Source organism: Protopterus annectens, chromosome 13.part0, assembly GCF_019279795.1.
Source record: "Protopterus annectens isolate FY-2018-M chromosome 13.part0, PAN1.0, whole genome shotgun sequence".
NCBI classification, from domain to species: Eukaryota; Metazoa; Chordata; order Ceratodontiformes; family Protopteridae; genus Protopterus; species Protopterus annectens.
This window is the reverse complement of record NC_056747.1, coordinates 545,533,957-545,556,068: the sequence shown is the minus strand read 5'-3', so window position 1 is coordinate 545,556,068 and position 22,112 is coordinate 545,533,957. Positions and strand designations below refer to the sequence as shown.

At 37.8% G+C, this 22,112-nt stretch overlaps 1 protein-coding gene across 1 annotated transcript in view; it reads right to left on the bottom strand.

The window, feature by feature from the left end:
* Positions 1-14,533: 14,533 nt before the first annotated feature.
* LOC122787460 (protein spinster homolog 3-like) overlaps positions 14,534-22,112 on the bottom strand; it is a 517,894-nt gene continuing 510,315 nt past the window's right edge. The window contains exon 12 of the mRNA XM_044054192.1: positions 14,534-14,801. Within this exon, the coding sequence (XP_043910127.1) occupies positions 14,770-14,801 (32 nt within the window). The 3' untranslated portion in view covers positions 14,534-14,769. The remainder of the gene's footprint in view (positions 14,802-22,112) is intronic.

The following is a 22,112-nucleotide window of genomic DNA, read 5'->3' as shown; positions in this document are numbered from 1 at the left end:
TGGAAGACTCCTAGCTGAGGCACCAGTGATTTTAAGTATAATAAAGTGAATTTTTTTGCAGAGATGATTTGCTTGTTCCAAGCACTTCCCATTTTCCTTCTGATTTCTATTCCCATCTTGCCTGCCTATACCATTCTTCTTGGTATTTTCTTCATTGGCATCCTTTTATACTCTTCTTTTGTTATCATTCTGTATTTTATTGATTTATACTGACAATCTGCTGTCCTTTTATACAACCTCCGCATCTTCTTCTTCTAGCAGCATCTTCATTTTTCTGTTTCATTTTGCTTTTCTTGAACAGCCTTTACCTCCTGTAATTGTTTTCATCTCCTTTAAAGGTATACTATTCCTAATGTGCTTTTCAGACTCTGGTTTAGCAATATAGTTAATTGGGGGTGAAGACAAAGCCTGACACTGCTAAACAGACCCACAGCTTCTCAGGCTGTTACCCAGTTTTCTACTGTCACAATCCCCAGATCCATATGCTACTCCCTGAGCTAGTGGTTCAACTAGCTAATCCTCTCCTTCTGTATACTAATGGTCTTAAATACGGGTAGCACTTTTTTTCAAATTCATACTTTAGACAACATGAAATAACCATATCAGCAGCAGTCTCCACAATGACAGTGTAACAGATATAGAACATTTAACATGATCACAGCAAACAAACAGACTTAATTAACGATTGTACACAACAACATATGATATCAGATCTTCTTGTTTTAGATTCCAAAATCAAGTAAAACTGCATAGTACAATTGAGAGAAAGCTTGTCAGATCAACTAAATCTTAACTTGATTCCATAAACTAGCTAAGGATCTATATTTGCAAGTGCCTGGTAAAGCTTGTGTAGTACCCTGATGTTTGCTAAGGGGAGACTGATCAATGTTTTGCATGGACAGTCACCTTGTATAGAGTCTCATAAGACTCCTCTGTCCACTCAGTCTGGTAACACTTATAAGGATTACAATAAACACTTATAAGGGTAAATAATAAAAAAATTAATTTATAAGTACCTTGTAAAAACAACAAAAAAATATTAAAAAAACACATTTAAGGAACAGAGAAACTTGTATTTAATAGTTTAATAGTTTAACACTTTTTTTCTCCAAAACAATTGAAAATTAGAACAGTACAAATACTAAAAGAATATCAATGAATACAAAAAAAAAAATCACATGATGCAAACTAACCATTTCTGAAATATCACCATGTTCCATGTTTTTTAAGTGGATAACAGTACAAATCCAATATGCAGAGCTGCAGCAAAAAGTTAAATGTATTAATGAACTTGCTTATAATGGAAAATAGTACAAAGACAATTTACAGAGCTGCAGTAAACAGGCTCTTATACAAAATAAAATTAAATCAAACTGTAAAAATAAAAAATAAATTAAATCAAACTCCATACAATTAAAATATATTATATACATGACATAGCCAGTTCACACGATGACACTACATCAGAGTTCTGCACTTAAAACATAATTTAGACATATTTATAGGATAACAATGAGATGAAAAGTAAATTACCTGTTATCTTAAGGGCTACATTTTTAAGAGCAGTTTTTGCTGCTGATATTTTCATTTATACCAGTGGGGGGATTGGTGCAGCAGATTATATCATATTTAATATAACATGCCAATGTAATAAACTCAAATTAGTGACCACAAAACAATGAAACCAGAAATGTGTAACACACAAAATGAAATGATCACAAAACATTGACAACTTCTCTTCCAGTATCAGTCAGCAGCACCTACAAAACCCAGACCAAGTATCGTCTGAATAGTGGTACTGTTAGAGAAAGGGGTTTTAGTAATGTAATGTGTAGAGTTAGGGTTAGGACAAAACCCAGACCAAGTATCGTCTGAATAGTGGTACTGTTAGAGAAAGGGGCCACTCCCCCTTTCCCTTTCTTTACCCTATTACCTTAAGTCTCATACTACCTATTCTCCTTTTCTCTTACTTCTCTCCCTATCCCTCCTCAGTCCTCACTTCTCTAATCAGTCCTTACTCCTTTTAGAACCCAATACTTACCCTCCTTTACTCTTAAACTGTCTTACTCTCCCCCTCTTGTTCAACACACTCAGTCTCTCTCCCTGAACAAGTCCTCTTTCCTCCTCTCCTCTCAGACTACATAATAATGACTCCCTTCACACCAACTATGTCTACACTCTCATTCTTACTCTTAATCACCCTTCTCTTAACGTACCATCTCACTCTCTTTGAAATCTCACTTAACTTTCAGAACTCCTCACATAAACATACTTCTACTATACTCACTTTCACATCATACTCCAATACTTCGTCCACCCCAAGCTATCATCTATCTAAATTCCATAGATTACATCACCTTACCTACCTACAACAATCAGACAAAAAAATAAAACCTCTAACACTTCTAAATAGCAAATATTCCACTAAACCAGCTAATCCAACACTACAAGATGGTGACATCCACCCTAACCCGGGCCCTTTCTCCCCTCCACCTCAGAACTGTTCACCAAACCTCAATAATAACTTCCTCATAGGACACCTTAATATTCAAAGCATAAATAAGAAAATACCCTTCATCCATGCCCTCTTAGATATCCACTCCTTTGATATTCTCTGCCTGTCCGAAACCTGGCTAAACCCAGGCACAAAGGACTCAGAGATAATACCCCAAGGTTATAACATAGTAAGACAAGACCGCTTAAACGTGGGGTGGGGAGTAGCAATACTGTACAAAAATCAACTTAACATCTCTACTCAACCAACATATCCAAACCAAGATAGCAAAATAGAAGTCATCATTACTAAACTACAACTTAATGCCAAAAAAGCAATTTACATTATTTGCTTGTATCTTCCCCCAGGTAATAACATTCCAATATTAGAAGACTTTCTTAGTTGGGTTTCTTCTACCTATCCCCAAGAAACCATAATTCTAGGCGATGTTAACATTGATTGGAACACAATCAATGCTGATAATCCCTCATCTCATATTAACCTGCATGGTTTTTCCCAAAATATTACCTCAACCACAAGAGTCAATAAGCCCAATAAGAAAGAGAGCACCTTAGACTGGATACTCACAAATAAAGACAACAAAAGTATAGAATAGGTACTATGCAGATGATATCAGACTCCCTAACCTACATTACCAGACAAAAGTTAGAATGTACAAACCTTCCAAATACAAGGCTAATTCGTTCTACCAAACATTTTAACTTAGAACATTTTCAAGCTGAACTGAGAGCATGTAATTGGAATTACTTAAAATCTCTCCCCCTACAGGAGGCAGTCTCAGTCTTTAACTCTACCTTCTTATCCATACTGAATAGATATGCTCCAGAACGTTCTATTAGAGTAAAGACCAAAACAGCCCCATGGCTTACCAACAACACTAAGAAACTTATTCTTATTAGAAACAAAGCATGGACAAAATGGAGAAGCCTTAAACAGAACCCTGATTTAGTACATTACCCAGCTCAGAAATCAGGCTAAGAAATCAATAATCTCTGACAAGAAACATTTCTACTGTAAACTTCAAGAAACCCATCATAACAATGCCAAACAATTCTGGTCATCAGTAAACAGACTACTTTCCCAGGAACTGTAAAACTCCTTCCCCTTAACGCTGACCCTGAAACCCTCTCCAGACTGCTAATGATTTTAACTCTTTTTCTCTGAAACTATCCAATCCCTAGCAAAACAAATGAACACCAACGACCCTAATATTCCATCTAACATAGCTAACTCCTCCTACAACTTCTCTCTAAAACCTATACCTACTTCTTTCATCTACAAACTCATTGTCAAACTGAAACCTTGCACCCTTCTGCTGACAAGCTCCCTTCTCTATTCCTTCAGAAAGCTGCCAAAGAAATTGCATCCTATTTCCTTACTTATAAACAGAACTATCCAAGAGGGAACTATCCCTGACATCTGGAAAATCTCTTACATAATCCCACTTCATAAAGGAGGTAACTCCCTTGACCTCTCCAACTTCAGACCAATTGCCCTTCTCTCACCCCTTGCAAAATCATGGAAAAATGTATTCATCAGCAACTCGTTCACTACCTCTCTCTTCACAATATAATTGCAACCTGTCAGCATGGCTTTAGACCTCACCACAGTACCACAACTGCCCTTCTTTCATTTGTAGACACTATCAACAAAAATCGAAACAACAATACACTCTCTTCCGCTCTTTTCATTGATCTCTCCAAAGCTTTCGACATGGTCAACCACTCTCTCCTACTAAACATTCTTGAATCTCTCTCTTGTGACAAAGTCGCCATTAATTGGTTTAGTTCTTATCTTAACAACAGACAGCAAGCCGTAATATGGGATAACCATATCTCATCACTACTACCCATTTCCATCGGAGTTCCTCAGGGCTCCATTCTTGGTCCACTCCTGTTCTCCCTTTTTATCAATGATCTTCAGACTTCTATCCCACAAGCAACCTGCATACAATATGCAGATGATTCTACCCTCATCTGCTCAGCACCTTCCTCTACTGAGCTGATCTCACTAACCCAAACTACCTTTAATGCTGTAGAAACTTGGTTCTCTAGACGCTTCTCCTATTAAATGCCAAAAAAACAAAACTTCTCCTCTTCACCCCCACCACTCGGTCTCCCCCCCTACATTTCTCCCTTCTCTCTAATAATCGTACTATCATCTCTCCTGATCCAACTACAAAACTATTAGGAATAACCATCGACAATAATCTCTCTTTTGACCAGCACATTAACAACAACATCAGGTTAGTCAACAGAAAAATTGGTTCCCTATATCGTATCAAACCTTTCCTAACCCCAACAACCAGAACCAAGATTGCACAATCTCACCTTCTATCTACCCTCCTATATGCTTCCCCAATTTATACTAACCTAAAGAAAACCAATCTAAAAAAACTTGCTACTTGCTATAACAATATAGCTCGCTTTGCCACTAGTAACCCCTTTAGGACCCATCATTGTATAAACCTAAAACAACTAGGCTGGCTAGAAGTTCAAAACCACATTATTATTCCTCAACTCACTATTGCCCACAATATACTATACCAACCTGACTATACCCCTATACTCTCACAACTACTAATCCCTTACAACAATCTTAACTCTCTTCGCTCATCTAGTAAACTCATGACAAAAACTATAAAGGCAAACAATACAGCAGGTGACTCCCTTTTCAGTAACACAATAGGTAGAACTTGGAATCTCTTACCTTGTGACATAACTTTGACTATATCCTTGCCACTTTTCAAACAGAAAATTAAACAATACTTCCAAAATCATTGGCTTTGTTCCTGTAGTACACCTGACTAACCTGCCTTCTCCACTCTTTTTCATCCCTGCACTTCATTAGTTCTATTCCTTTTACTGTTAGTTTTTAAGTATGTACTTTCTGCACAATTATGTGATATTTTATTATCTGCATATTTTTAACTTGATTTGCTTGACTTTATCCTCACTCCATTGTTTTCTATTTTCCCTGATTGTAGTTATATCTTAGAATAATTAGATTTATATCTTTTTGTAATTTTTCTTAGCTTATAGTGGAGCTTTTCTCCTCGGGCCTCTGCTGAAAATGGACATGTATCCAGCCAGACTAGCCCGGTCAACAAATGTAAAATAAAAATAAATAAATAAAAGTAATGTGTAGAGTTAGGGTTAGGACAAAACCCAGACCAAGTATCGTCTGAATAGTGGTACTGTTAGAGAAAGGGGTTTTAGTAACGTAATGTGTAGAGTTAGGGTTAGGACAAAACCCAGACCAAGTATCGTCTGAATAGTGGTACTGTTAGAGAAAGGGGTTTTAGTAACGTAATGTGTAGAGTTAGGGTTAGGACAAAACCCAGACCAAGTATTGTCTGAACAGTGGTACTGTTAGAGAAAGGGGTTTTAGTAATGTAATGTGTAGAGTTAGAGTTAGGATCAGGAGTAGTGGTTAGGGTTAGCACACATGAATAAGGAGGTGCAGGCACCTCCTTACTCATGTGTGCTAATACTAACTCTACTCCTGTCTCTAACCTTAACCTTATGCATTACTTTACAAAAAAAATAAAAAAATAGCTAATCTAATAGTACTATTACTCCAGACAAAAGGATACAGAGCACCCACAACATCAGTCAGGCACAATACTAAGTCTCTCCACTTACCTCACCCTAACCCGTGAACACTCATGTGCATACACACACCCACCCACCCACACACACACACACTCTACTTATATTTCAGGAATGCACATTTTGAAAACCACTACCTATTCTGTCAACCATTCCTTTTCCTGCATACTCATAAGTACCTACATTGTATAATGGCTGAATTCAATCAAATGTGATTAGCACAAATTTGCAGTCACTCATGTGTCTGTTCACCCTTTTATGGTCCCTCTTTTTTGTTTCTCACATATGTATCTTTACCAAATGAATGACAACTATGTAGCAGCATTAGTGACCATAATTATGTATATCCGGGTCTACTTCTAAATTTTGAACTTTCACTAGTTCGAAATTCTTATGGCCGAGACCATAAGACTGAACTTGTGAAAGTTCGAAAGATATTTGGGGTTGATGGTTAGGACTATCTTGGGTTCATCTGGATATCCCCTTCTAATTGCTAAATGAGAAATTTATTTTATGCTATCAGAGTATGATGCTTTAAAATTTGAGCTGGGTTAGGAAGAGGAAAGGAAACGCGTGGAGTTGAGGGAAACAATAGTTTATTGTCCATTACGTTTCATAGTAACCAAAACAGTTTCTGCAGCAACTGGCCACCTGATTTCTCTGTGATTGTACTTCATACCCTATAGCTAACGCTCCATAAATATATGTGAAACACTTAAAAATAAAAAGCAATAAGGATTAGGACTGAATAAAGTTGCACGTCTATAAAAAACATACATACAGTATTTAACTATGAGACTTTTTATAAGAAATTTTCGGTGAATAAATGCAGAAATGTTCTTGTCATTAAAAAGATCTCATCGCTGTATGATCATCCCTGTCTCTCTCCAAATAATATACACTTCTGTTAAGTCAAAGAATATCTGGAAAAAAAATCAATGATGGATGTTACCAGACTTCAAGCTAATTGCTTTTACTTGTCAAGAGTCTATATTATAAAGAAAGTTTGAACACACAGCATGAAAACTAGCATCAGCAGGAATAGAGACTGAAAGAATAAGATAGTGACTCACAGATGTGAAAAATAACCAGTTCAGGATGGTCAGAAGTTGTCATGGAAAACATCCCTAAAATAGAAGACAGGGAAGTAGGCCTGGATTGTGTATCTTCTACAGTCATATTAAAGACTGGCAGGGAAGTGAAACCAATCACTTCCTTAGAAAAGGCTTTTGCTGTATATCAGAGAGAAGGCTGCATTAAGACTCAGGCCCTCACCTAATCCAGAACTGCAATGAAGGGATGTAGGTGTGTGAAATGAAAAGAGAGTTTCTCCTAGACCAAATGTTGGTCCCATTTAAACTGCAGCTAAAGCACTCATTGATTTGGCTACTAACAACAAGTGATGGGAATAATAAACAATTACTTATCCCAGCTGAACAAACCCATGTACTGTAAACATCCAAGACGTTGATAGCTGTCTGAATAGAAAAAGTTTTGATTTGAAATGCTATTGTAATATTGCAAATGATTATTACCGTTGCATACAATTATGTAAGCTGTCTGCAGACTGTTTCCCTACAGTCTGCTTTCCTTCACCATTCCTTACTTAGCAATACAAACAAGAAATGGTGTCTCTGATGCAACAACCACCATGGACACAGTAACCTTGGATAAGTGCTTTCATTCCTTTATTAATGTTTCACGGAACTTCATCAGATAAATTAGATAGTATCTCACTTCTTTTATATATAGTTAAAAACCTATCACAACACTAACCAATTGGATTAAATACTCTCCATCTAGCATCATAACGTTTTAGTATGTGTGTTATTAGATATTTTATATTCTAGAAAGGAAGCATATTGGTTTTGGAAAATCTGTCTCTGTTAAAGTTTATCAAAATCTGTATTTTAAAGTTTGCTGTTTAGTGTAAAATACATGGGATTCTTTTTAGTTAGCTGGCTCCTTTAAGATGGATAGTAATTAATTCAGTTGATTAAAGTAGAGTTGTGATAGGCTTTTTAACTATACATAAAGGAAGTGAGGTACTATCTAATTTAAATGATGAAGTTCCGTGAAACATTAATAAAGAATGAAAATGCTTATCGAAGGTTACTGTGTCTGTGCTGTTTGTTGTATCCGAGACTCTGTTTTTTGCTTACTTAGCAATAGCTATTCTCTCTCTAAGTTTTACTATGTAGCTATCCAAGCTCTTCCTACTTTTCATACTGTTTCATACAGACCACAAATAATGAGGCCGTGTCTTACTGTATTGATGATTTTATGTCTATTATTACTGACCAGTACTACTATGAGGTGTGATTTTCTATCAATGTACTACTTTATTAACTAAATAAGTCTTACATTATTGTGCTACTATCTAAGATTGTAATCCCTGTGCTACTGTAAAAGAGTGAAACATTAATGTTTGTGAAGCTTATAAGTGTCTTATAATACTGTAAAATATGTAAATGTAAAGTATGTGGAGTTTTTTTCCCTGAGCCTGCACTCAAAAGAGGCTACTATTACCTAGTAGACTTCACCCTTTAACAAAAGCAAATAAATAAACAAATCTTTTTGATCTTGATGTTATGATCCTGTAGCATTAATTGCTGATTTGCCTTTGTGTACAAATGGACATTTTGAAATAGGGTTACCACCTGTCCCACTTTGCAAGGGACAGTCCCTCTTTGGGCAGTTGTGTCCTGCAAAAAAAATTGTAAAAATGGTAAATGTCCTTAGATTTTAGGGCAAAATTATTTCCTGTATTATATGTAATAGTTACATAAAACTGTTATTCTGCATCTGAAACACCTACATGTTACAAGAAACAGAATAAGCAAATACAATGCTAGAAGAATAAGCTTTTATTTAGGCAAAAAAGTAAAGTTATGTTCTTTGTACCAGCTGTGGGTATGTTTCGGCCTGCAAAATCTGACGTTTGTACCAACAATGTCCCACTTTGGGCATTTGAAAAGGTGGCAACCCTATTTTGAAAGAAGTTTTGATACAAAGCAGATGAAATGATAACCAAGTCAAAAGATCCTTAAGTCTCAGGAGGTATCCATTTTACCCAAGGAGAACATACACACCTCTGATTCAATGGGTGAAAGGACTGAATGGCTTGAAGATATACAATCTAAGAGAAATTACAAGCTTTCATATGTTGGACAGACAAAGCGCTAGAAATCTGTAAAACAAGAACCAGCTCCAGTGGTATATAGGGATGAAACCTTGACTACAGCCCAGGTGACCTAATGATTAGCATCTCTAAAACTTTCCAAAGTTGGCAGGGGAGGACAGGTATGCCCACTATAGAGTAGAGGGAAGGGTACAGCAAGACAAATACTGCCACAGTCCCTCAAAGGAGGAGTGGTATTGCATATTCAGTCCACAAATCCACCATCAGGTGGTACACTTTATGAGAGAGTCTATGGGAGAATGCACTTGCAGAGGAGGGCATTGTGGATCTTCATGGTGATGCAGCTAGCACATAGCTATTATCCATTGGGTGAAGTTAAACCATTAAAATGTTCTCATAGCAGAGAAACCAGCAAGGACACAAGCAACCCTCATGGTTGCATGAATGACTGCTCATCCAAATGGCTCTTGCCTTCAAAATTCTTGGGACTCCCCACCACAAAGGAATGAATGGGTTAAGACCATTTGGGAAAGGCTTCATGGTCAGCAGGTCCTGGGGCAAAATAAACATAGAAAAAAAGGAATAGCTTGAACATTATATTCTTTTCTGTAACCATAAAGGATCAAGATAGACATGTACAGATAAAAATGATACCGCCTTTTTCATTGAATGTTAAGTCTAGTTGAGCAGAATAAGCCCATCTGAGCAGTTAACTCTGAGGATAAAGGAGATGGCAGCAAAAAATATACTTCATAATGCAACCACATAATATCCAAGCTACTGTCTTCTCAGACTAAATCCGGAAATAGCTGGTCCAGCTGATTACTTTACATTTCCTCAGCTGAAGGCCGCAGAAAAATTAGCTAATTCTAGGGAAGGAATCAAGACTGCTGAGTCATGAGACTTCCTGGGTGACTGCATCAAGGTACTTTTACTTTAGGCTTTGGAGATGAGAGAGTAAAGTAGCATTTGAAGAGCCTTGGAAAACAACAGTTATACCTTCTTCATGTTCATGGCCAATTCAGAGGATAGGATGGTAATTTACAAGAGATGTACCATTTATTTCATGGAGAATTTAGCCCTTCCCTTTTATTGCTGTACATTATAATGCCTTTCACATCTCCCTGAGTGTCCACTATAAACTATTTCAATTTATCTTTGGAAATTGATGAGTTTAAACTAAGCATATATACACACAGATCTTACATGGAGAATTTGGTCATTCAACACCCCCTTTTTTTTGCATTCTACCTCAGTGTCTTCCACACATTCCTGAATTCCCATTATAACCTATTTCAATTTATCTTTGGAGTTCTGCATAGACACACTTCTATTCATATTCTTGCTGTCTGGCTACGCCATATATTTATGTATTGATAAGCTGGTCCATACTGAAAACAAAAAACAGAGCCTTTGAGTGGATTATGGTTCAGAATTCCTGAGCTTGTCTTTTGATTGGTTTATTATTAAAGCCTGATACTGACCAATATACAAACAAAATTAAGGGACCTGATCATCACTGTAACTGATAGATTGATTTAACTAGACAGTCCAGAGACTTGGACTCCCTGTTTTTGGAGAAAGGGCCCTATTTGCTGTGACTGTCATAAATAATTATGGAATATGATTTGTCTCTCATAGAGAATTAGTGCCTACGGTTTGGCTTCTCTGGAACTGGGCATATGTGTAAAGGTGATTTCAAGCAGAGATGTATTCATAAAGACATCCATCAGTAAAGGGATAACCCAAAGTAGCAATTCTGTAGATCTCAAGTCTCTGAAAAGCTACTGCTTATGGAACATCACTGCTTTGTCATAATACTTAGCAGCCTTTTGGCTAAGGTCGTGTATATACTGAAAAGATCTACATGCGTTTTTACACATCAACAAAAATGAAGATCTTCATACTGGCATCCAGGAATGAGAAAAATGTGCAATGTCTCATTCATTAATTATGAAATTGAAGAGAGGCTTCCCAGGTCCAGCCCTTATTTTTTGTGACATTTTCCTTTATGAAGTAATTGCTGAATAAGCTAAGACAGTTTGCAGGGCTCACAAGTAAGGCCAATGCCTAGTCTTCTCCAAAGAAAGTGTCTATTCTTCTGAAGCAGGGGAAAACCTGACAATTATCATTGTAACAAATATCAGTATGCAGGTTTGCATTAAAATCCAACGTTTCTGCATGTGGCAATGGGTTTGAAGTGTTGCTTAACGGTAGAGTTTCTAAAACAATGTTTTTGATATCATCGCTGAACAGGAAAGCACTGGCTATGTAGAGCTTACATTTAGGGGGCACTATCTAGTGAGAAAGGTTCTACCCCATATGCGTACATGTATATGAGGGTAGAGGTGTTGACCCTTTATCTAATGAGACAACAGACTGTCCCTCACCAATGAAAATTAGGCTAATATAGAGTAACACTTCAGACATCTGTAACTAAGATAGCTAGTCTTAACAACTGAAATAGATTTTTAGTGATTAGACAGTGTGTCTTAAAACCATATACGTCAGGAATGTAAATGTTAACATTATTTCTGTTTGACATGTGTCTTCTTAACCCTCTATCAGTACTGATTTGAGTTGCTGACTGCGTTAAGTACTTAATTTAGGTCCCAGTATAATGTATGTAGTACTCGACTGCTAAATATTGAAAGTGCAGTATCTTCAGAAGTGCAGGTAACTTTGCTGGCCATTCTGTTATTTGCATCTGAGAACATAGCTTACATTAAAAAATTATAAGTTAGAAAGTTTCACAGTATAGAAACTGTACCATTCTGTCTACAGTCACTTTCTGGTATTGTGTGTTTAAGTTTAATGTGTGAATAGGTGGGGATTAAAAAGAAAAGAGGAGAAAACAGAGCAGCAAAATTGTATTTTTATCAGGAAGGCAATAGCTATGATTACGTTTACCAAAACTGAATGAAACTCAGTTCAAAATAAAACAATTTATTCAGTCACAGCCTTTCAAATAGTGCTGTTAATTCATTAATCGCAGCCTTTGGAATACTGTATACAGTGCCAAGTCTACTGTTCAAAGGCAGCTGGCCAGTGAAGCTATAATGAATATGCAGTGTACAATGCCAAGTTCACTGTTCAAAGGCAGCTGACCAGTGAAGCTATAATGAATATGCAGTGTACAGCTGCAGTCGACTAAAAGATATTCTGCAGGGGAAAGGGTCCCTGACCCCCACCCCTTTAAATATACCAGATCTGAGATGGTTCAACCTCAGGGCAAAGGGGGCAGTTTCAGAAATGAGTACATACAGAAACACAGCAAAACATACATACATTATTAAATCTATCCCTATACCTAACCAAGAAACACACATAATCACACACATTATATATATATATATATATCCCTTCCCTAACCCTTACTCTAATAGTAATCTACACACATTATATATATATATATATATCCCTTCCCTAACCCTTACTCTAATAGTAATCTACACACATTATATATATATATATATATATATCCCTTCCCTAACCCTTACTCTAATAGTAATCTACACACATTATATATATATATATATATCCCTTCCCTAACCCTTACTCTAATAGTAATCTACACACATTATATATATATATATATATATATATCCCTTCCCTAACCCTTACTCTAATAGTAATCTACACACATTATATATATATATATATATATATATCCCTTCCCTAACCCTTACTCTAATAGTAATCTACACACATTATATATATATATATATATATCCCTTCCCTAACCCTTACTCTAATAGTAATCTACACACATTATATATATATATATATATATCCCTTCCCTAACCCTTACTCTAATAGTAATCTACACACATTATATATATATATATATATCCCTTCCCTAACCCTTACTCTAATAGTAATCTACACACATTATATATATATATATATATCCCTTCCCTAACCCTTACTCTAATAGTAATCTACACACATTTGTCTACATATGCACTCACAAACACACACACCCACAAAACATACATACATCATAAAATGTATCCCCTTACCTAACCCTAAAACACTCACACATACACTACATTTATCCCCTTTCCTAAATCTTATTCTAATGATAATCCACATGCATTTGTATACACACACACACACACACACACACCTCTCAACTGTCCAGATTTTTGCATCATATTTTTGGTCCATTTTTCAAAAAAATTGTGGTTTTCTGGCAAATTATTGGCAATTCATTAAAGATTGAGGACAGAAAATAATGACAGACATTTGAATTTCAAACTTCATTCCCTTGAGAAATTTCACCCTAAAACAAAATTTACTATTCTGTCAACTAAGTTTGTAAGAGCAATATTTAAAAATTGTCCCTATTTTTGGGTCTTTGTTTCCCCATTTTTGATGGTGTTGTCCAAATTTCTTGCTCTGAGAGGTTGAGAAGTATGACACACACACATACAAAACCTACTTACCTTTTACAATGCAGCATAAGTCCAACAAAATGAATATTTAATGCACTGAATGTTCAAGCATATGATCCTGTACTTCATTCTGTTGTGCAAATGAATGCATAAAAGAATGGAAAACTCATCTCTCTCTCTCTCTTTCTATATATATATATATATATATATATATATATATATATATATATATATATATATATATATGATGGCGCAGTGATGCAGTGGTTTTCTTTGTTGCCTTACAGCAAGAAGTTTTCCAGTTCTATTCTGGGCTGGGGTGCCTTCTGTGCAGCATCTGTATGTCCTCTTTATGTTTGTGTGGGTTTCCTCCGGGTGTTCCGGTTTCCTCCCACATTACAAAGACACACATCTGGAGTGTTTCTCCCTAGGCTTCCGCTGAATATTGGCTTGATCCAATTCAAACTTTCCTGGTAAATAAATCTTAAATAAAAAAAAATAATAATATATATATATATATGTGTGTGTGTGTGCGTATAAATATGATATAATTATATATATGCACACACCTATATATTAGCTTTAAAAATGACTAAAGGTTTTCATTGTTAACATGTATTGCAGTTACCTACGGCTGAGACTGAAATAGGTTTAATGGGATCACTGATCTAACTCAGTTAACGAAATCAAAAATAAAATAAAATTAATATATTTTTGGAAACTGTGTTGATAAATCAGAAGTATTTAGCTGGATAAAAATAAAGGCTGTATCTTAACTTAAAAGTCATGCTCAAGACAGTGGGTATGCTTGAGCTACAACTGTACTTTAAATCTCTGTGACCTTATCAAAATAAGTACTTTCTGCTTCTTGAGAGAGTTAAAAAGTCTTTAATTAGGTGACACATTTTAAGCATAAAAGCGTCACATAGGCTGGTGCACGGAAATGGTGCTGTTGATATTGTTTTCTGTATGGACTCTCTCCCTAAAACTATGTTGTTCATTCTCACTTCAGAAAAGCATAGTCCAATGATTTTTTTGAGTTTTTTTTGGAATTCTTGATTATTCACCCACTGCGCAAACTATTGTTGAAGTGAAAGTATTGTCTCATCCAGGTATATCACCTTTTTTCTCATCACCTGAAAAACAGTAAATTGTATAGTCAGAAGTACATTTAGCACCAGAGACTAAAATGAGTATATAGCAATAAGCAGGTATCAACATGCTACATCCTTTAACGGTTAATGTGAAAGTACTCCAGTGCCTTTTATCTATCAAGACACACACATGTGCGTGTGTTGACAGGAGTATATATTATAGTAGAATGAAACAAGTATTTAGTGGCATCTTCATTTATGTTGCTCTCTGCCTGAGTATTGCTGATCTCTGTCTGCATACGATTTTTTTCCTACCCACACTCTACTCTCGTTGTGCTTTTAAACTTGGTGGCTTTTGAGTTGTCCGCCTCCTACTAAATAAATTTGACTTTGCACACTCCTCCCAGTCTCATCTCATCAGCCTATTCTGCTGAGCACTGAGAAATCAACTGCCCCCCCCTTTAGACTCTTAAACTTGAATTAACTTCTATTTCCTACCTTCTGACTTACTAAAAATGCACTTTATTTTTTACTATATTTGTGCTTATTCCTGTCTTTATTTAGCTTTTTGCTGCATGTTCTTAAAGTGTTCAGTTTCATTTAATTTGCTGCATTGATTACATTATAACTGTTATTCTAAGCCTCTTAGTTCTGATGTAAGCATTTGGGCTCCAAACTAGTTATCTTAAGTTAGGACATTTTGTGGGATCTATGCTCTTGTGGCAGGAGAGGTAGCTTGGATTTGGCATTGCTGGTTGAAGACTTATTGTATCTGTTATTCTGAGAGTCTTTGTTCTGGTTTAAGCAGTTGGACTCCAAAACAGTTATTTTTACATTAAGAAGAAAAAATGAACTGACAGTATAGGTACTTCACAAGGCACAAGCTGCTGGTGTAAAATGTGCACAGACAAGTCAATCAGGTCTGATGAAGTTTAACACATAGTTAAACGAAAGTGCTAACGTGTTTTGCTTTACTATTACTCGACTTGTCCAATGCTCGTTTTACACCAGCAGCTTGTGCTTTGTGAAGGACGTATACTGCCAGTTCATTTTTTTCTTCAGTTTTTCATTGCTCTGCTTTGTTTTATATTAAGAAGTTTTATGGTCTGCACTATTGTGGGAGGAGAGGGTAGCCTCCATCCTTCTGAGCTGGGAATTACTGTTGAAAGCTTATTCTGCCTATGATTCTAAGATGCTTTGTTCTGGATTAAGCACTTGGGTTCCAAATCAGTTAAATTATGAAAGACTGTGGTCTACACTGCTGAGTTATGATAGAATAGCCTAGGCCCTTCTGAGCTTTGAATTGCTGGTGTAAGTCTTATTGTACCTTTATTTGATTGGCTAGAGTGATATTTTGTTTAAAATTTGGATCTCTGTGCATGAGGCATTTGGCAACCATGCTACTTGAGAAGAAAAGTTTTGCTGGTTTCTGCTAAAGACTGCAAAAGTGAAGACTTACATACCCACATCCACTGATTCAGTAATTGTTTTTGCTGCTTTAATTGAGTGCTTCTGTGTTGAATAGCTGCACTTTTTGACATTTTTACAGTCTTTAGTTAGAACTGCCTTGGTTCCACTTTAGTGAAAGTACAGGGACTGGTGTCATTTTCTGGCCTGGGATTGTGCAAAGGAAAAAAAAGTGTGCTGTTTTTGATTGGCCACAGGGTCTTGCTTGTGTTTTTTTTTTTTTTAATCAAATCTTTCCTGCTATTTAAGTGTCACTGTTGCACAGTGCTTGGCTCATAAACTACAAGCTCCAAGATGTTTGGCAATGTATGGTGGCCATACTACTTGAGAAGAAGAATGTTGCTAGTTTCTGCTAAACTCTGCAAAAGCTAAGACTTACATTACCATATCCACTGTTTCAGCATTTGTTTTTCACATTGTTTTGTCACAGCTGTATTGAGTGTTTCTGTGTTGATTATCTGCACCTGTTGACCTTTTTTTACAATCTTTAGTTAGAAATGGTGCTCTCCTCACATCAGTGCCTATCAGTTATCTGTATAACGACCAATATCTCGCAGTGTAAGTTTCCCTTAAAATACCCTTACTGTATAAACAGATTTTTTTAACTACTAGAACATCTAGTTTGCTTATAGCTGGGCATAGCTCATCAAGTTCCTTGGGCTATTTCCCTCACTCCTCCCTAGCAGATCAGCTACCATAAATATGTACTTCCTAACTCCCTCTGTGGCCAGTTTGGTTGAGATGGATATTCTTTGGCATTGTAGCAATTTACTCATGTACACTGACAACCCACTTATTCATAATAAAACAGATAAAGTATGCAAGAGATGTAAATACACTTTAACGCTGGAGGCAAAACTCTCTCATACAACCAAAACTAATCCTATAGAGGTTGTCAGTGACACTTGCACCATGCCTGATGGACAGAGTAAAGACCCTACATATATAAAACTACTTATGCTGAGACACCTACATATAACCTTCCTAAAACACTAAGACCTCCTGCACAGTACAATCAAAAAAAGGTTCCTCAGCCATCATGTAAACACTCTGGTAAACACCATCCACAGTTACACATTGTAGCACTGTATCCAGTGCCTCTACTACTAAGCCCTTAAGGCAAAAGAGCACACAGCCAGATTCCTGGCCATTGTTGATTCTATAGTGAGGCACACTGATGTTCCCCTCACCAGACTAAGGAGAGAGTCATGATTAGCTGCCTTTCCTGGGCTAGGATCCATGAAGTCACACAGGCACTCACATCATTGAACCACAGGTACCAGTACCTACTAACTAGAAACTAATACTGTTTTAGGCTATTTTTAATCACTTGGTGCTAAAACTAGCCTTTATTTGTTGGAAATGGGAAGATTTTGTGACATGTATTGTGTGCTTTGAACTATGTTACTGAAAATACTGTCATTTTCTCAGCACAGTGTTCAGAATAGTATCCATAAAGAAAGTCTTTAAATTGCTGTTTAGAGGGAGAATAATGGGACTTGTCCATCATTTTACTGGGTTGAATCCGCATCCAGCATTTGGTATTGAGCCCATCTACTCCTTGTTTACCTAAAAAACATATAAATAAGTCAAGAAATATGTATCAGCTCACAGTTTGCAACTCCGCAGTAGCCTTAAGCAGACTATTGGACCACTTGCCTTCTTTTGCCTCCAGGTCCCCTGGTGTGGTATTAATTTCACAACTGTGCATGATGTGAGGGTCAGATATGCCCTCTGGGGCAGTGCCTGGTTCAGGTACTGGAGAACCAGGCTCTTTAGGTGCAGGGAAAGTCAGGGATGCAGAATCTGTTGCCAGTGTTGATACACCTCCCCTCCCCGGGACTCTCCCACTAGTGTAATGCATGGAAAAAAAGAGACCCACCACATCGTAGGGCAACACTCTCTCTGACAGGGTTTCTACCTGAAGTGGTAGCTATCGCTAGATCCATTGTTCAGGCAGGTGATTACAGGGTGCAGACCTGTGTTATGAGTAATGCCAGGGCAAACAACCGTGTTTAACCATCCAGGGATCCCAAGTTTGAAAGGGATTCAGAATCTGACATTTTAGAAGTATCAGGGTCTGATCAGCCAGCTTCCTCTGAAGATGAACAGGTGCAGAAAACCAAACAGATGATTTTTTTCCAAAATGCTGGCTAGATTTAGGGATGTATTCTTTTGGGAGCAATCTTTGACTGCTCCAGAGGTCAGCAGGGTATATGATCTTTTGGAGGATGAGGTCCCAAATGTCGTGACCTTCCCTCCATTAATCCAAAGGTTGGAGAATGTTTCTAAGAAAGCTTGCAATTCTCCTCTACTAAATGAATATATGCATAAAAAGTGTTTAAGACATTCAGGGTGTGCTCATACCTGTTTTCCAAGCCCCCTTATCTGCAGATGCTGCTGCTGTGTCCCCAGTGAGAAGTTCCAACAAAAAGACTATGTCTTCATCAAACCCAGTACTGTCAGATAAGCTAGACAGGGAGCTAGAATCTCAGGAGTGGAAGCTGGCAGTATCCAGCACAGTCGCCTTTAAGGTGTTTACCAGTGTTTATGTGGAAGTTTGTGTTTTGGTGTTATGCATAGTGTAGATGAATTTGTTGCATCATTACCTGTTGAACAAAAGCCTGTGTCAAAAATATTGTGTACAATGTTTTTCAAATGTCTAAAGTTGCATTAAAGAGTACATTGGAAGTGGACAATGCTATTTCAAGAAATGCAGTGACATCTGTGGTGATAAGGATGTATTCCTGGTTGCACAGTCAAAACTTTTCTGATGAGTTAAAAAATGAGATTACAAATGCTCCCATTGATTCTGAATGTGTGTTTTGTACACCAGCTAATCAGATCCTTAAACACTAGGATGACATGTAAACTGACACAAGGGATGCCTAAAATGTTCCATATTTCCATGTTTCCATCGTTTAAGCAGGATAATTTTTGGTAGCCAACAAACAGAAGTTTCGACCAAACAAAAACCAAGGCACCAAAAGGAAATGGCAGGATGAGAACTCCACCAAGCCTAACAAGGCAGGTTCCTTTCCCAAAAAGGATACCCCCCCCCCTCTTCCAACCTATGACTATGCATAGGCACAGTACCTGTCTTTCCTAAGTCCCCTGCTAGGTGCCCCATCTTGAAAATTAGCTGTCAGCAAGAAGACTTGGCCATCAGTGGTTTCTTACATATGGGTACTCAACATTGTTGGCAGATGTTGCAGGTGGCACTGGCAGTGGAAGGCAAATCCACTTCAGTTCATGGGGGGTGTTTCCTCACCCTCCAGACCTTCTTATTCCTTCTTATACTCCAGCAAATGCCACACTTAGGGTTCATAGAACAGGTCCCTCCTTCAAAAAGAATGAAAGGTTTCTACTCCAGAATTTTCCTGGTTCCCAAAAATGAGCTGTCATGGAGACTGGAGTTGTATCTATCTTTTCTGAATACCATTCTCAAGGGCTGCAAGTTCAAGATGCTCACCCTGCAGGACACTCTTTAGCAGGACCACTGCTTCATGCTGATCCTGGACCTGAAGGATGCATATCACCATATCCCCATTGCTCAACACTTCAAGAGATATCTGAGATTTGTTGTATCTGTATCAGTTCTCTGCATTGCCCTTTGGGCTATCTACTGCATGCTGAGTGTTTACCAAATGCCTTGCTTTGGTAGTGGCTCACTGCCAAACTCTTGGCATTCACATCTTTCCTTACTTGGATGACTTGCTGATCTGAAAAGAGTGTGCCTCCAGGTGTTTGGAATTGCTAGAGAAGACCTTAACCTTACTCTCTAGGCTAGAGTTCAAGCTGAATCTTTGAATTTCATGCCTGGCACCCTTGCAAAGACTCATCTTCCTGGGGTGCTCAATCAAATTCAACAAAAGAATAACATTTCTTCCTGAAGGCAAGGGTCTGTCTTACAAGATGGTGTTTCAGGAATCCGCCTGGAAGAACTTCTCCTTGGTAAGAGAATTCCTAAAAAGTCTAGGACTTGTGATATCCATGATTCTCATGATACCACTAGCCTATCTATATGACGAAAATTCAGTGATATGACTGGAATTGTTGGACCTAGAACCTACATTCCCTGTAATCTTGGTTACCAATACAGCCCTTCATCATATGAGAGTTACAGTGGTGGAGAGCATAGTTAAGTATCATATCAACCCAGGATTTCCATTCTTCCCTCCTGTTCCAGTGCAATCTGTCCAGACAGATTTATCCAACTTTACCTGGGGAGCTGTGTCAGTGGGAGTGCAGGTGCAGGTCATTTGGGGGCCCAGGGACATGCAGAAGCACATCAATATCAAGGAAATGTTGAGAGTGATACATGTCTTGAAAGTCCTTCACCACCTATGGACTACCGGGCCTCTTCAGGTGATTATAGACAACACCACATTGATGTGGTATCTCATCAAACAAGGATTTACAGAGTCATACCCTCTATGCTCATTGTCATTGATGGCCTAGGAGCTGGCAATACAGCATTCAATAACTCTGCAGGCATCATACATCCTGTCAGAGCAAAATGTTATGGAATTCAGACTAAGCAAATTCTGGGTAGACCCACACAAGCGGCCTCTGATGGCAGTGATGTTCCAGGATCTAGTCCAGATGTGGGGAATACCTCAAATAGAAATGTTCACCTCCTTTTAAAACAATCAACTGGAGAAATTCTGTTCCAGACAGTCTTGCAGCCATGCTTTGGGGACTGAAGCATTCTCATTCCCTTGGACAGGAATGCTGTTGTGTACATTTCTACCCCTTCCACTGATTCACAAGATGCTTCTAAAGGTTCAGAAAAAAATGCCAGAAATCATTGTGGTGATCCCCTAGTAGCACAAGCAGTCTTGGTTTCCCTTCTAATGGTATTGGCCCAGGGCAATTACTCCAGACTTCCTCACACTCTAGATGTGTTCAAAAATTCTCAGGAGTGACTGGCGCACCCCAGTTTGAAGCAAGTACGACTAACAGAGTGGATGATTCAGTCTTGGCTATGTTTAGGCACTTGTTTCATGAAGATGTGCAGTGGTTGTTAAAGGAATCCAGAAAACCTACAACTAGAAAATCTTATATTTACAAATGGACGAGGTTTTCCAAGTGCTGCCTAAATGGGAGCAGAGATTCATAGGTGTTTACTAGGCTGATGACCACAAGGGCCTTTTTAAACCTAGCCATGCATCCCAAATCTCTGACAAGTTCTGGTATCCTTGCTAAGTGTAAACAGGGCCTTGGGAGATGAACCATTTACAGGTTGCCTGTGTCCATTGGAGATGTAGGTGCCAAACCAGGGATGAATTTCTTGTTACCCATCCAATTGTCCAAGTTACACTTCAATTGGGTTAGGGAGGAACTCTGCTTTACTTGGATAGGGAGCCTGTGGCAGAGATGGGGTGGTCTCTGGGATACATACCTTGTCTCTCCAACATGTCTTATTTATATCACAGGCAAGGGTTAAGTCTTTAGAATGGGTAACTCTGGTGGTGGTTCCCCTCAACAGCCTGTAGGAGACAGAATACAAGGATAGGGCCTTGAGGTGGTCTGCATAGGACATTTTACTTATATCCTATATTCTTTTAGAGAGGAACCTCTGTGGACATTCCAATTGAAGGATATGCCTGGTTAGGTACATACCAATGGGGGCATTGTACTCAATGGTGAGTCTGACGAATGCCAAATACAGTGGAATAATGACTTCCTTGGACCTAGATGCCATACCTTTGTTTAGAAGTTGTGCAGCAGCATAGAATGATTTCCTCACTACTGTAGACATGTGATAGTCAAAGGCTAGATTACTTTCCATGTGTGTCCCTAAGTCCCTCACTGCTTAGTCAACTCTAAGGGGTGTGTTGTCAATATGATAGTTACCAGGGGTGAGTGACTTCCCAAAGGATA